The 13,089-nt window shown below is 38.9% G+C and overlaps 4 protein-coding genes across 4 annotated transcripts; 1 reads left to right on the top strand and 3 right to left on the bottom strand.

Moving 5' to 3' along the window:
* Positions 1-440: 440 nt before the first annotated feature.
* On the top strand, positions 441-2,521 carry CBG16701 (the record flags this gene model as incomplete). The annotated part of the gene is made up of 8 exons (XM_002645002.2): positions 441-506; positions 551-749; positions 794-948; positions 1,252-1,382; positions 1,429-1,815; positions 1,863-2,051; positions 2,095-2,243; positions 2,322-2,521. 8 exons carry the CDS (start codon positions 441-443, stop codon positions 2,519-2,521), a joined length of 1,476 nt encoding a protein of 491 aa, XP_002645048.2.
* A 535-nt stretch (positions 2,522-3,056) lies between these two features.
* On the bottom strand, positions 3,057-5,137 carry Cbr-gly-12 (the record flags this gene model as incomplete). Its single annotated transcript, XM_045239967.1, has 12 exons — positions 3,057-3,162; positions 3,207-3,391; positions 3,440-3,509; positions 3,554-3,615; positions 3,662-3,785; positions 3,884-4,147; positions 4,221-4,299; positions 4,384-4,501; positions 4,572-4,689; positions 4,743-4,837; positions 4,883-4,942; positions 5,015-5,137. The coding sequence occupies 12 exons, from the start codon at positions 5,135-5,137 to the stop codon at positions 3,057-3,059; spliced, it is 1,404 nt and encodes a 467-aa protein (XP_045096042.1).
* Positions 5,138-7,318: 2,181 nt separating this feature from the next.
* On the bottom strand, positions 7,319-8,343 carry CBG16699 (the record flags this gene model as incomplete). The annotated part of the gene is given in 7 exon segments (XM_002645000.1): positions 7,319-7,501; positions 7,557-7,790; positions 7,793-7,798; positions 7,800-7,913; positions 7,919-7,957; positions 7,962-8,111; positions 8,170-8,343. Coding segments are annotated over 7 exon segments (900 nt in total), but the record flags the coding sequence as incomplete, so codon positions are not given.
* Positions 8,344-9,494: 1,151 nt separating this feature from the next.
* Cbr-mek-1 lies at positions 9,495-12,688 on the bottom strand (the record flags this gene model as incomplete). Its single annotated transcript, XM_002644999.1, has 9 exons — positions 9,495-9,620; positions 9,672-9,792; positions 9,814-9,903; positions 9,951-10,058; positions 11,466-11,620; positions 11,711-12,022; positions 12,113-12,256; positions 12,309-12,541; positions 12,589-12,688. Coding segments are annotated over 9 exons (1,389 nt in total), but the record flags the coding sequence as incomplete, so codon positions are not given.
* Positions 12,689-13,089: the final 401 nt, after the last annotated feature.

The raw sequence follows: 13,089 nt of genomic DNA, 5'->3' as shown, positions 1-13,089 counted from the left end.
TGGTTCCCATGCACTTTTTGTGTTTACTCTGCACTTTGAGAAGGCAGATGTGCTGGTTGGCAAGGTACGTAAAAGGTATTTGCATCATCTCTTCGCCTTTTGAAGATGAAAAAAACCTTCTTCTTGTTACAAGAAACACAGACAACGTTTATTTCTACCGCCAGCCATCACAGTTCATATGTGATCTGTGATATCATATATTGAATTTAATTTGGTGAGAAAAATTTTGATTAAATTTTCGATTGATAACATTTTCTGAGAAAAAATTCCCTTCCTTCCACTACCCTCTGGGAAAAATTATTCTTTGACGTCACTGAGCTTCTATTATTGTTCTCTCATCTCTGGGTTGCTATTGGTGATGTGCCTTCCTTCATTCTAGAATTTCGAATTTTTCTTTCTTCCTAAGCTTTACGATTCTGAAAATTTCTTTTTTCCAGAAGATGCACGATATAAACTGGAGATTACTGGCATTATCTGCACTGTTAGCAGTAACAGCTATATTTCAGGTAAACCTATAATTAAAATCATCCGGTAAAATAGTTTTCTACAGATGGGCTATACAAATGCGTACCCAAACACAGCTATTGGGAGTTTTCGGCTTTTCCTGAACCAATCGTCTGAGGATCCCATGACAATGTCAAAAAGTGAATTCGAATGGGCATGGTCCGCTCTACTAGCTGTTTATTTTATTGGATTTGCGACCGGAAGCATAATTTCTGCCAGTATTGCGGATAGAATTGGGAGAAAATGTGAATTGAATTGTTTACAGACAAATCCAATCTTTGATTTTCAGGGACCTTGTTTCTGGGAACATGTGGAAATTTGCTGTCTGCTTTAATTGCGTTGTTCTCAATAATTCTCAAAATGTCAATGATGTTTGGATTTTCAAGACTAGTAATGTCCCTCTCTTCAGCTATTTCTATGAATGGACTCATTTTACTCTTCCAAGTGGGTTTCGGTAAACATTGGATTTCTCCATTTTTCCCTTTTTCCGAGAAATTGAAACAGAAGCTCTTCTCTTCTCGCTCTTTTCCCTTTTTTTTCATTTCACTAATGGCATGCACCAGAAGCTCATGGACGGTCATAAAAAGCTCATCCGACATGAAATGCATTTCGAAAAAGAGGCCAGAATGAAAAATGAGAGAGAAGAGAAGCTGTTTCCCATGATAGACAGCAAAAACCACATTGGGCAAAGTACATTGGAGATGATTTTTTATGAATGATATATATATATATATATATATATTGTAGGAGAGCTCACCGAATCATATGAAGGGATTGATCTCGTTCAATGCGGAGATGGCATTTGTTCTCACTAATCTTATCGGTGGACTTTTGGGAATGCAATCTATCCTGGGACAGAATCTAGTGGGACTCATTGCGTAAATTGATGCAATTTTAGAGAGAAAAATAAATCAAGTGTTTTAGAGTCTCCATAGTTCCATCTTCGATTGCTTGTTTCCTTTCAGTATTTTTGAAAGAGTCGCCTAAGTACTTATTTCTCAAAAAGAATGATGCTACAGAAGCTGGCAGAGCGCTGAAATTCTATCAGAATATTCAAGATGGAGAAGAGAAGGCAAACGTTTTAAATGATCTGAAAATGGAAAGAGAGGAAATGCAAAATCAAAGACATGGATCAATTTTTGATATTATTTCCAACCAACCTGTCCGCCGCGGATTTTTACTTGGATTTGCTACAATGCAACTGACGGCTTCTGTATGGCCAGTGGTCTTCTATTCGACTGATTTTCTGATGGACGCTGGATTTTCCTATGAGATATCGGAAAGTGCATCGACATTCATGCTATTCTTTAGGTATTGTTGTTACATATAAATTTCGGAATTTATTTTAATGTTTCCAGTACTTTGTGCACGATAGTCGGAATGTTTATTGTAGAGAAATTTTCTCGGAGATGGTTGCTGATAGGAACAGCTACAATCAACATCTTTGCGATTCTCGGATTTGCATTGAGTGCTATTTTGTCAATCTACTGGCAGCCTTTAGCTTATGGATGCATAGTTTGCCTCATTCTCCATGGAGGGTCTTACAGGTACTTCAGGGTTACTTTATTTTGCAATAGAACACTTTTTCAGTGTCGCTATGGGACCAATTGCTTGGTTTATCACATCTGAATTAGTTCCAATCAACTTCAGAGCAGTTTCCCAATCCTTGGTACTTGGACTCAATCATACTGTAGCCTTGATCCTCTCATTCCTTACATTCCCTCTCTACAAAACAATTGGTAAGAGATATGAAAGTTTTATTAAATACCTATAAAGTGAAAACAAGCGTGTTAGATAAAAATAACAAAACATTTCAGGTCCCATTACATTGGTCATTTTCTTTGTGATACCGGGAGCTGTGTGCATACTAATGCTGATATTATATCTACCGGAGACCAAGGATAGGCATATCAATGATATTGTGGAAAAACTGAAAGATGCAAAAGCTAAGCAAAAACAATCTAGAGCAGAGGCAAATGAGGAAGAAAGCCATGGAATGAATAAATTAGAAGCGTAAAAATTGAAATTAAATAAATATTATGGGATTTTAAAGAAGAAGCACCATTACAGAAATCATAGTTACAACAGCAAGTTTGGCGTGTAGATTGGTCCGACATACAAGCATACATTTGGACTGGTCCGATAAATGTTCTCTCGAAGGAGCGCTGACAATCACCCGTATCGTCGCATGACAATTGAACCTGCAAAATTTTTGATAGAAATGACCCAGACATACTAACTATTCCGTCTACTTACAATTCCACTGCCCCCCGTATACTTTTTGCAATAGTTTGTTGCGCATTGTGCCACTCCAAAAGAGCGCCCATTGAATGAGTTAACGCAATTAACATAGCCATGGACGCTTTTTGTAATTAAAAATAAGAATAGAACCAAAAGAATGTTGGAGCTCATGAAAAATAGCTTGTGTGATTCACAACTATGGAGTAAAAAGAGAGGAGCTTGTTTGTATTCTTCCCTTCTTCCCGTCTGACCATAACATGATTCATTCCAATATATTTGTCGATGTGCGTGCCTTTACCTCGTTTTGTTCACTAAACAACTATCATCTCGCCCCAATCATCCAGCCGTTTCTTCCATCCTTTCCGCTTGAAAAACGCAATCATCTCGAGACTGTGCGGATCACATTTTCCAGTGTACCTGAAATTAGATTTTTAGAAAAGACTGTAATAAGAAAAACCAACTTTTTAGTGGTACAGTAGTAGGCTTCAAACTCTACAAAGCGATTTTGTTTGTCCCAATCTGAGTCATAAACATAATTGGCAAGTTCTGACGGTTTCTGGTATGTGGACTCAGGAACTACAAACACTCGAAAATTTTTGTACATCAGGGTGACAACTCCATAGTAGGCAGTCCTTTGCATTCCTCCCTTAAATTAAGCATTTGTGGGATTTTCAAAAAAAAAACCAGTTCTCACCCGAATATCTGTCATCAGCTTGAACTTGGCAGCGTATTTATGCCAGTCCCTAATGTTTTTATATGCAATTCTAAAAACAATGCAAAATTAGAGAAAAAAACAAGGGTTTCCCACTTGTAATTGTAGGTTTTCTCCATGCTAGTCGTCGCGTTCTCCAGGTCGATGGGTCGCGCATTCTAAATGTACAATTATACGAATTTCTATAAGAAGGAGTTGCAATACCTCAATTTCTTCAATCAACCGCTTGTCATACGACTCTTTCTGCACAATTTTAGTAGGAAGGAGGGAGAAGTCAATGTTAGAGCTCGATGCACTGATTTTGCTCAGATAGTCTTTGAACATCCCACTGAAATTTGAACATGGCTCATTAGCTTCTCTTAACAAAAAATATGATATTTCTCATCTAACTTAGCAAGCCAAACTTCTCGTATTTCGGCTACTCACCCGCTTGATCCTTTTCCAGCCAACTTCATGTTATGAGAGGTCCTACTAATTTCCGGACGGATACATGACCGGCTTTTTCGAATTTCAGGTTTTCTCATCCAATCATCCCAATAAGCTACCGGAAACCCTGGAGAAAGTTCTTCCCATAGCTCCCTCGAGAGCATCCATCCCAATCCCGGAAAGAAATCAGTCCTCCACACCAAGTCTCCTCGCTCAGTATCAATGATAGAACTACCTCCATTGTCATTCCATGCAGACACACACCTGAAGAATATGGAAATTGTATATTTTATACGTTTCCTGTAATAATAAAAGCAAAAAAGTATATACAACTAACCAAATAGTGTCGTCACTCTTGAGAACTTGTTTCCCCCAATGAAAATACGAGAAGAAATCGTTACCTATGTCAAGGTCGTCTGAAAGGAAAAAACATGATCATCATGACTTTCAGTTTCCTTCCGATTGGAGGTAATGGAGCTGCCATTCGTATAACCACTAACCTTCAGTCACAATGACATGATCATAACGGAACTCTTTAAAGACCTTGTCCAGGGCCCATTTGTAATGCGCCGAGATTGCTGGGTAGTTGTTCCGCTTTTTGATTTCCGTCTTCTCATGCTGAGAGAATGGAATAGAAAAGTTTATGATGGAAAGTTTATGATGGATAACATATGTGGAAAAAACTCACTTGAATGTGTGTTACGTTCTTGAAATCTTTGACGAAACGTTGAGCGACTTGGGAGACAGCGGTCTTGTTACCATCTTGGCTAATGATGACATGATATTGGAATTGTGATGGTCGCTGGCTAAAAACAGCAGGTGAAACAAAAGTATTCGAAGAAAAAAGTGAAGGACTTACGCTAAAATTTGTGATAAATGATTTCTAAGAGCATCTGGTCTAGTGGCACAAAATACTAGGACGGCTGCAACAAAGGTTGTGTCATTGCTCATATTCTGAAATTTTGGGTTTTCTTTGGAACAGGTGGAAGAAAATATTACTCTTTTTAGAATCTCCTCCTCATTACTGGAACTTGAACCTGGAGCGTGGATGATAGAATCCTAAAAAATATTTTACGTTTTTAGATTAAATCCGAGACCTCTGGGCCCAAAATTTTTAATACTGAAACTTACATTTCGAAGTTCACGATCCTCCGAGCGTAGATAGAAGATGAAGGAGCATAAAACCAAAATGCAAATGACCTTAAACAGTGTGCTCGCGTGCTTTGGTGCGGCGCGACGGAGCACCCGTTTCATGTGCGTCGACGGTCCTCGGAGCAAGAAGGACAAGTGTTGAAAACACACGTTGTTGTCGCGTCGATCCTCTCAAATATTCTAGAAGCGTTGAAATAACGACACAGCGACAGAGTCGAGACTATGAATGGAAAACGAGAAGGGCGACGAAGAAGAGGAGGAGATGCGAGTGTGTGAGTCGTCGGTCTTCACTTCGTTTTCAACTGCACCCGGCGGCCGGGACGAGTGAAGGCCTGCGGCCGAACAAATGCGCGCTAGCTGGTGTCCTAGTCCCCGAATCTTCTCTAAACCTCTTGCTAGTTTTGTGTGGCGAGAGTGAGAAACCAATGAAGAAAACGTGAAGGGAGGCAGAAAAGGGTTCAACATACAATTTATTAGCATTTGGTAGAAAAAAGAGGAGATGGAAGAGGACAGCTGCGATCTGATTGCACAGGATAATCGGGATATAGTAGATTGAAAAACAAAGAGATAGTGAGAAGAGATTTGTACAATTAGTTTGACCTAGAGAGGGAAATAAGAAGAGAGAAGGAAAATCTCGGAAATTTCAAATTTAATTCGTTTCATTTCAATTTCCTTGTGTGTTTGGAAACAAAAGAAGGATCTGATAAAAAGAGAACAAGATTATGAGAAAAAATGTCCTGCGGAAAGATCTTTGTCACTTTTTAAAACTGAGTTGAAAGAGAGAGAGAGAGAGAGAAAAAAAACTGGTTCAAGTACTTTTGTACAGTTTTCGACTTGAGAAGTTTTTGGGGAAATGGAAAAAAAACAAAGTTTCTGGTTTAATGGAAGAAAGTTGAAAAAAAAGTTTGAAACGTTTTTATCGGTTGGGAACACTTGCGAAAACTTGTGGGGAACTGATATTCAACATCAGTGTATGTGGAAAACTATTTTTATAGTTGAATGCAAAAGCGACACATTTTGAAGAATAGAAAATGTTATTGTATTCTTGGCTTCAGATGAAACCGTATAACAATATTTTTTAAAATCCAAAAAATCAAAATTCATTGAATCATCAAACATCGTTAGATCTCAATTTTTGGAGAATCAAAAATTATTTGGATTATTGTAGACAATTGAGTACTTTCAGAAAAAGAACAATTTATTCAGCTTCCGTAAGTTTGATTCAACATTCAGCATGGAATTATAAATATTATGATGTTACAAATAATAGTAAAGCTGTGGAAAAGAAACATCGATAGCCGTGGCCAAAGGTTTCCATAGCGGAAACTACCGTAACCTAAAAATATCGTTATTTTTGGGTTTGATTAGGAATTTTGGAAAAAGCACTGGTGTCTATTCCACAACCCCAAAAATTCGTACCAGACTATCGTAAAACCTGTAATAAAAGGGATGCCCTCACACCTCCAACTCTGAGTCAAATCAATTAATCTCGGTACTGTAAAAGATAGAAAAAACATATCAACTGATTTGACAAATCTTTTGTATCCTTGACAGGTGCCGAGATAAATTGGCTCAAAGTTACAAGTCAGAGAGTTTTTCTTTTTTTTGAGTGAGAAAACGGTCCATTTTCAAAAATATCATTCCATGTTTGGCTTCAAATGAAACTGTACGAAAGTAATTTTCAAAAATTCACAAAATCCAAGTACTTCGAATCATCAAAAGTCGTCAGATCTCTATTTTTGGTAAAATCTAAAATAATTTGGATTAGTGTAGAGAATGAAATTCTTTCAGAGAGATAACTATTTTTTCAGTTTCACACTCTTATCGTGTTTAATACAATAGAAGCCCATTTTCTGTGTTCAACTACTGTTTCGAATAATCTTTAATGATTTATTAATGTTTTATGGTGAAAATAAGTAATTTATGAGAAAATTCACAACATCTGATTGTTTTTGGGACACAAAACATGAATGGAGACGTTTACTTGTTCATTCTTTCAACAAAGTGGTTTCTATTTGAGCAATCTCTCGGTGCACTTTGCGGAGAGAGCTGAGTCATGCTGGACGTTTTTGCTGGAAGCAAAGAGGTGATTTGCTGCAAGGTTTTGGAAATCTCTTCAAACTCCAAATACTTTTGATGCTTTTTCGACGCATCTTGCTGCAATTCCTGAATTCTCTCCGCACTCATCCTCTCTTTCTCCTGATATAACCCTTGTGCCGACTTGATACTCTGCTCGAGTGCGCGGATCTGAAACGAAATCCATTAATTTTCTCTTGTCGCGTACAAAACGGCCCTCACTTTTCCTTTAAGCTCATCTATAATCTCCTCATTGCTTAATTTCTCCTCTCTCAGCATTTTGTTCTCCGCCGAAAGGGACTTGGAAAGAGCATGTAGAGCGTTAAGCTCCTTCTCCACTCGGCTCCGTTCCGCGATGTTCTCATCTTCAGTTCTGTCTCTGTCAAGAATCTGAATAAAAGGAGAATTAATGATGGTAATCTCTCTGCATATCTTTTTTTCTAACCGTTCTCTCCAGCTCTTCGCATTTTTGTCTCATTATTTCCACTCGATTCTGCATGCTGTGCGTTGAACTTTTTTCTAATTGGAGCGCAGCCTTGAGTTCTGTGACGAGTTCACTATTTGCGTGAGCCTCTGCAATTTCCTGTTGCTTCACTTTGAGGTCCAAGCTCTCCAGGCGACTCAGTTCAGTGGATATTTTTGCATTTTCCTTGATTAACACCGAGTTTTCTTCCATGACCTAAAAATATATCCTGCTAATTTCAACTATAATAGAGTCTGTTACCTTATCAATGAGCTTTTTGTCATTGATTCTGGTCAGCTCAAATTCTCGTGATTGTTGTGTGAAAGTTCTTATTCTGTCCTAAAAATATAAATTATATGTAACACCTCCCGCGTGACTCTTTTTTCATACCTGGTTGTCAGAATCTTTGAGTCTCAAATCACGTATATCCGCTTCGAACAGCACTATTCTTCCCTTCAAATATCCAATTTCTGCGGAGAGAGCGCTTATTTCGCTGTCTTTCTTGGAAACATCTTCTTGAAGGTGCATTACGCTTGACTGCAAATAAAAAAGGAGTCATGAGAGACGAGACAGATAAATTTTTTTCTCTGATCACCTGAAGGTGTGAAATATCAGTATTCGCATGTCTGAGCCGTTTCGTTAGATCGAGTTTCTCATTATCGGCCGCCACAATATGAAGCTCTTTCTCTGCACACGCCGGAGCAAGCTCATCGATTCGTTTCTGCATGTCTAGAAGTTCTTCTAGCAGACCCTTTTTCTCAGTCAGCATTGCGTCTGCAAGTTAGTCATTGCTTTCTCCGTTTTAAGTATCTCTCATCACTACTAATTTCTTTCCGTTTTTCCTCTTCAAACTCTTCCATCCTCATCGACAGTGTTTCAATAACTTTTTCCAAGTCAATCTCTTTTTCCTTGTTAGCACTGATTTCCTTCTCTAGCAATGTATTTCTCTGAAATTCGTAAGTTCTTGCACAATCTCAAATGAATGTTTTCTCACTTCATAGGCGTCCTCTAACGTCTCTATCAAAGACTCCTCTCGTTCCAATGTCTGACTCATAACGAATGAGCGCTCTCTGAATACGGAAGCAAATGAGAGGATGTGTGACTAATTGGAATATGACTAACCTCATAGAGCTCGCGTGTCGAGAACGCGGGTAACATGGCACACTATATTCACGTCGGTCGCGCACGTAGGAATCGTAGCTCTGTAATAAACTGAGACAATTGAGATACAATTTCTAATGAAAATTGTTAGTCGACATTTAAATACTTACGTTCTATAATAGAAACACACCCTATATGTGCACTTTAACCTCAATTATCTCGGTTCCCATGAAAGATAATAAAAATTTATCAACTGATGAAATATTGGTGATGTTATGATAAACATTACATCAGGTGACTAGTTCTTGATATCATTCCCAAAGAATGAGATATATAAACTCACAGTTAGCGATTCGGGTGGCGCTGTATGATAGTTTTTTACGTTATATATCTTTTTTGTAATTAAATGTAGCATAAAACCCGAAATTTCACAAAAAAAACCGTATACTTGAGGAGCCGCTCTTTCTAAAACTATGATTTAAGATAAAAAATGTTTTTTTCACTTTTCATTCTATTCTTGCCTAATTTACGAAGAAAAATCGAAAATTCATACAAAATTCATTATAGTCACAGACATTCCTTCTTTAATTTCATAGACATTTTTCACTTTTTTCATTGTCACACTTCTTGCAAATGCTGCATCACATCACCAAATCAAGCCACATTAATCCTAAACTTTGCTTACTGATCAATAAACATTTTATTCTGAGCTCTAAAAGAGCTCCACACGTGATAATTCCTGTCTAGTTGTACTAACATCGATTCCTAAATTCTCTTCTATTTCCTATAATTATCACTCTCCTTCTTTCTCCTCCCATTCACTACTACTAGACTCACTCTTTCTCTCGCAAGCCGTTGCGAAAACTGAGACCGGTCACTGATGATAGCTGGAATCGGTGGATGGTACGACGGAAGTTGACACCACGTCTCTCCATTCAACGACACCTGAATCATTTTTTCCTGTTTTTCACAATAAACTAACTATTCTATTTTCACCTCATTTCCTCTTGCCAAAATCTTTGTGGTAGTGCCACGACGCGACTGATCTCTCTGTGATGCTGTTGACGAGCGCCGTTGTTGCATTTCTTCCATTTCGCGAACGTGAATCTCCCGTTCCCTATCCCGTTCTCTTTGAAACTGTTCCTCCCGATACCGCTCTTCCTCTAGCTCTTGCTGCCTAATCCTTTCCCCTGCTGCTGCTTCTTCCTCCTTCTGGGATTGTTGTTTTCTAAAAATCTTCCCACTCTGATTTCTGGTTGTTTTTATTGCACTTACAAAAAAGTGTTTTCGATCTGCAAAAGTTGTATTTGTTGCTGAAGACTTTGCGCATATTGGTCAGCAAGATTGGAAATCTCATTGGCTTCATGGTCGGTAGCATTATGGCTGCAAAAAAGTTGCTTGTTTATTCCGTACATTCTAAGAAGTGATTTTAAGCTAATGAAAACTTACACGGGTTGCTTGCAAGTACTTTGATCAATTCTACCGTGGCTTGTCTGCGATCTAGTTTGATCTATTTTAACCGGATCAGATCTTCCTTGGCTTAGCCGTCGCCTTGGAGCAATATGAGCTGCTTTTCCTGAAAATATAGTAAAAATCATATAATCAAAGAAAACATCTACCTTTTATAGACAGAGACATGCTGCTCAATAGAAATAAGGTAGTAGGTTGAAGAGGTATGCAGTAGCTCACGGAAATGAATTGAGGCCCTTGCGGAAGACGGACGGGCGGGCGTGACGAGGGAGGGGAACACTAGCCAGCACCTCGAGTCCCTTTGGTTACCATGACAATCGAGGAGGGGCGAATACCCAATAATATTGAGAGGGCTCCTTCCTGCGGAAGTGTATGACAGAGCGAGAATCCTTTTGTTGAGTAAGCATCTCTTTTCATAGGGCAGGTGTTTTCGGTGTTATCAACTTTTCATTGATTGATTTATTTTTCCTTCCGCTTTTTCCGTTCTACTTGTACTTTTTCCTTACACTTTTCTCACAAATTTGAGTGTAGAAAAAGGGTCCCCGCACTGTTAAGTTTGAGGTCAATTATTTCAATTCCTGTGAAATGTTTCAAAAATGTGTCAACTGACAACAAATTTCTGATATTATGATGAATAATACATTAGTTAACAACTTTTTCATGTCCTCGACACAAACCGAGAAGTGCTAGCTCAAAGTTAAAAGTTCGGTGTCCTTTCTATTATAGGTTTTACTCTAGATCACAAATAAGAAAAATGTATTTTGAAAATTTCAATGTATTTATTCATAACATGAAATATAAAAATTGCACAAAACGATTCATAGGTTAAAGACACCCAAAAGAAAAATTGACTATATCGCAAAAAAAAACATCCGTTGAGTAATTCGTAATCACATTTTTGAATGTCCACAGTAATCTCAACCAGAGAGATTAGATTAGGATGGCTTAGTTTTCTTATGGAGAAGACACATCGAAATATACAATCAATGAAAGTCCTAGAACGTTTTTCTATACATCCGGGATACTTAATGAAGTTTAGTTGACGGGATTGCGGGTGAGACTTAGGGTGCGAGAGATGGGTTGTTGTTGTTTTTTCAATGTTTTAAAAGAAAACAAAGGTACAATAGAATAATCCGTAATTGAGAAAAAAGTGAAAAAAGAAGAGAATTGTTTGAGTAGCAAAAAAAAATTTAAAACTGCAAAGTGGGAGAGAGCTCAAGCTCAATGTTTGACCAGAATTAGAAAGTGTTTGAAAGAGACGGTTTTTGGTATCACAATTGGAAGGATCACAAAACAAACAATGCCTATTCGCTGTCGCACATGACATCAGCAAACCACTCCTCAACATCGGTGTCGACCCCTTCGTGCTTCAAGATGAACGGGTGCTGAAGAAGCTGGTCGTAGTTCATGCGTTTTGTTGGGTCACGCTGGAGGCAGCACGTCACGATGTCGCAGAATTCAGCCGAGAACATGGTCTGAAAATAGAATAATGGTATGTTTCCTGGTAAGATAATTTTTATTTTCCTGCCATCTAGCCATCTAATTTCAGACACCCTTTCACTTACGGGATCCAAACGTGGTGGTTCGTCGTGGATAATCTTGGACATCATTTCGAACTCCGAACCACCGAATGGGTAGCGTCCGGTGGCCAACTCGACCAACGTGAGTCCCAACGACCACACATCACTTCTGATGTCGTACGAGTCATCATTGTTCGGGTCGAGGCGCTCTGGTCCCATGTACAACGGACATCCAGCGGTCTTCGAATGAGCTCTCGACTCGATCAGGCGCCCAGCGATTCCAAAGTCGCAGAGCTTGATGACACCACTCCAATCGAGCAGGATGTTGGATGGCTTGACATCGCGATGCATGATTTGCTGGAAACAATAAGAACGGATTAGTAAGGATGATTGATGAGCTTTTTTCGCTTAAGTGCTCCCTAATACGTATTTATGTTTGACACTTACATGCTTTGTTTTGAGGTAATGCAGAGCCTTGATAATACTGATGCTAAGCTTGCCGATAATTCTTTCTGGAAATGGCTTTTTGATGCGATCGAGCAGACGATCAAGACATGTAGCCATACACTCCATACACACACGGACGTCGTACTGAAAATAAGTTGGATTATGTAGTTGAAGAATGCCTTCGAAGTTAGCTTACCGTAGTGATGAAGTAGCCGTAACAACGGACAATGTACGGACAGTCGAAAGAGATGCAGATAACATCAAGATCCATGAGAATACGGGACATCTCATAACTGTTCGTTGTACGCGGCATAGTCTTCACAGCCATCGTGAAACTCTTATAACTGCATTTGGTTACAGTACCGCAGCTTCCGTGTCCAATATCTTCCATGAAATCCAACTCTTTGATCTCAGCTTTGTGTGTGACACCTAAAACTTTGCGTTTGAAAATGTGAGAAAAGTTTTAAACTTCATACCGTGGATCGTGAGAGCTCCAGAGTTCTTTTCGGCTTGCTCCAACAACGTCTGCACGTTGTGGCTGTTGCCACGGATGGTCGGTGGTACCAATGGTGGCTGGCGTGGAGATGGAACCAGCTTCGAAGGCATCTTCGGAGTGTCATTGAGGCCTAAACCTCCCAACCCGAAGTCTCGGTCCATCACTGTAAAAACGAAATGTTAATAAAGCTCAAATTTCGTACGTTTATACGATTAACAAGCAAGAACGGAAGAAAAATCTGTGAAATGATCAGAGCAATCGCATTATTCAATTTCAACTCTTCCCGAAAAGGGGTGTGTGCTTAAGATGGGGATTTTAGTGTTGACGGAAGCGCAGAGATATTGCAGATGCCAATGAATAGATGAAGGACGACAACAAAATATATCTTATTTTCTCTCGGCGCCACTCCTCTTGCTCCCGTATACTATTTTGCCTCGCTACTTGCACTTTAAAAGAGTTCACGTAGGAGATTAGGAACAAT

The sequence above is a fragment of the Caenorhabditis briggsae genome, assembly GCF_000004555.2.
Source record: "Caenorhabditis briggsae complete genome, chrX, whole genome shotgun sequence".
Taxonomy (NCBI): domain Eukaryota; kingdom Metazoa; phylum Nematoda; class Chromadorea; order Rhabditida; family Rhabditidae; genus Caenorhabditis; species Caenorhabditis briggsae.
This window is presented reverse-complemented; position numbering and strand designations above follow the sequence as displayed.